The 2,740-nt window shown below is 25.7% G+C and overlaps 2 protein-coding genes across 2 annotated transcripts in view, besides 2 other annotated features; one reads left to right on the forward strand and one right to left on the reverse strand.

Annotated features, from left to right (window-relative positions):
* Nucleotides 1–313, forward strand: part of EDI_129360 (60S ribosomal protein L10A-2, putative) — a gene marked incomplete at both ends in the record, with an annotated part of 522 nt that extends 209 nt beyond the window's left edge. The window contains one exon of the mRNA XM_001741345.1: nt 26–313. Coding sequence (XP_001741397.1) covers nt 26–313 — 288 coding nt within the window. The remainder of the gene's footprint in view (nt 1–25) is intronic.
* A 59-nt stretch (nt 314–372) lies between these two features.
* Nucleotides 373–599: a sequence feature (AT_rich).
* Nucleotides 600–985: 386 nt separating this feature from the next.
* EDI_129370 (guanine nucleotide exchange factor, putative) overlaps nt 986–2,740 on the reverse strand; it is a gene marked incomplete at both ends in the record, with an annotated part of 2,198 nt that continues 443 nt past the window's right edge. Inside the window, one exon of the mRNA XM_001741346.1 lies at nt 986–2,738. Coding sequence (XP_001741398.1) covers nt 986–2,738 — 1,753 coding nt within the window. The remainder of the gene's footprint in view (nt 2,739–2,740) is intronic.
* Nucleotides 2,550–2,695: a microsatellite.

Genomic DNA, 2,740 nt, shown 5'->3' on the forward strand with positions numbered 1-2,740 from the left:
TTCTGTTTTGAGACAATTACAAAAGATTCTTGGTCCAGGACTTAACAAGGCTGGTAAATTCCCAACCCTTCTTGGAAAGAATGAAGATCTTAAAGTTAAAATTAATGAACTTCAATGCCAAGTTAAATTCCAATTAAAGAAAGTCTTGTGCATGGGTGTTGCTGTTGGAAATGTTAAATTAACTGAAGACCAATTAGTTGCTAACATTGAAAGATCAATCTCATTCTTAGTTTCACTTCTTAAGAAAGGATGGCAAAACATTAAATGTCTTTACATTAAGAGTTCTATGGGTGCACCAATTAAGATCTATTAAGCAATACTGACAAAGGAACGCACCAATACAATTGTATTGGAAGCTTTAATTTTGGATTCTTTATTAAAAGTATTTATTTTATATTATTTTTTGTTATTATAAAATAATATTTTTTAGAGTAAATAATTTGAAATTCTCTTATTTTTTTACTTTATTAATAGTTGTTTTATTTATAAATATCCTTTAGTTGTAAACTAATATTTATTTCAAATGATAATTTAATTAATATCTTTCAGTTTTATTTGGTGGTATTAAAAATAAATAATTTTTTTTATTAAAATATTTTGAAGATAGAAGAATATTTCTGACTAAATAATAGATATAAATAAAAGACAAACATAAAGCTATAGATGAAATAGAAAAATAATACAACAAGAAAGGTCAGTTATCACATGTGACAGTGATTAATTTTCTTTATACTGATAAGTGGTTAATTCACTTTTTTCAATCTGTTCTGTTCTACGAAAGATTTTATTTCTAAGATTCTTGAATTCGAGATAGAAAAATGATAAAGTAAATAAAAGATTACATGAAATAAAAGAATTATTTTAAATAACGAATAAATAATTTGCAGAATAAAAGAACAAAAAAAAGAACTACATTGAATTAAAATTTTACCATTATTTTACTATGAATTATATGAGTTAACGAAACAATCTGAGAAAATGATTATTACTGAGGAGGTTCAACTTTTAAGGAAAGATCTAAAAGACTGAAATCATCTAATGGTAATTTTTGTAAAGCTGATTTGAAAAATTCATGCATTTGTTTATTTTCTTTATAATTTGAACCAACAGAATATGTTCCTAGGACGTCGATCACTGCACCTATTCTGGCATATTTTGAAAGATCAATCATATATTCTGGTTCATTGTTTTCAGTTAAGTTAGTGGAAGAAATATTTTTTTCTCTTTTCTTTTTATCATACATCTTTTGCATTCTTTCAATTTGTTGCATAAAATCAGGGACACAAGGAGGTTGTAAAGTGATAGATGAATTATTGGTTCTAATACTTTGTTGAACACTTTCTAAATCTTGATAAACGGTCCAATCATTTTTAGTTAATTTATTCCAAGTATGCATTAACCTTTTAACTGTTTGATGTTTTAACCCATTCATTACACTTACAAATGAATTAAAATTCTTCTTTTGAATAAGTTTTATTAATAATTGGAAGAACGTTGTGATACATTCATATCGTTTTTCAATATCTTCGTGTCTACATATCTCATAAGCAACCCATTGAGATATTAAATTATGCCAATAAATATAACTTTTTACTGTTGATGATTCTCTTGTTTGTTTATCTAAATAACAATAATAATCATAAGGATTAATTCTTGATAAAAACATAAATTCTATAATAGCAAGTTGTTCGGGAATTAAATCTAAACACTTTTCATCTAAAATTGTAATTTCTGGGAATGTTATATCTCCATCTTGACCAACAACTTTTACTTGATTTAACACTCGTTTTTGAATAGAAACAACTCCTTTAGAAACAAATACCTTTTCTAAATTACTATCTACTTCATCAACAGCAGATTGTAAGAATCCATTTGTAGTAACAAGTTGTTTTAAAACTTCAACAAAATCTCTAACAAGAAGTAATAATTTTTCATTAGTAAAAGTATCTCCTCTTGTTGTTAACCAAGAAGAAACAATTTTAACACAATTTGTACAATATTTTTCACGTTGTGGTTTTGTTGAATCAAATGAATTAGCAAAACAAGAGACTAAATCAGTTAATATTTCTTCTGGATCAAATTCATGAGAATAAAACAATAATTGTCTGGCATATTCTTTATCATAAATTAAAGGCAATAAATGAAGTACATCGATTAAAGAAGATAAATATAAGTCACGTCCAACATATGCTATTTGATTAAGATTTAACATTCTAAATGAGTCAATCTCTTCTTGGTATTCAGAAAAATTAAACCTTTTTTCAATTTGAGTAGATACCATTAAAACATTTTCTAATACATGTTTTGGTAATAAATGAATTTCTTCAGATGCACTATTCCTCGAGACATCATTTTGTAATTCATTAATTTGTTTTGATATTTCTTTTGGTCTAACACTTTCTTCAGTTGGTTGACTTAAACCATTAGATGGTATTTCTTTAGCAATTTTAGGTAATTCTGGTGTTAAACTTTTTGGTAATTCTTTTTTATCTTTTTTCTTAAAGAAAAATAATGTCCTTCGTTTTGACCTATCTTTTTTAGGTGCATACTTTTCTTCTTTCGTTTTGCTTTCTTTTTTCTTTTTCTTTTCTTTCTCTTCTTTCTTTTTTAATTTCTCTTGCTCTTTTTCAAGTTTTTTCTTTTCTTTTTCTTCTTTTTTTCTTTGTTTCTCTTCGTCTTTATCTTTTTTTTCTTTAGTGGGTTCCATCTCGTTTGGTCTCCTTTTACATCTGATAATTCT

Source organism: Entamoeba dispar, genomic scaffold (genome assembly GCF_000209125.1).
Source record: "Entamoeba dispar SAW760 scf_1105229463703 genomic scaffold, whole genome shotgun sequence".
Lineage (NCBI taxonomy): Eukaryota > Evosea > Mastigamoebida > Endamoebidae > Entamoeba > Entamoeba dispar.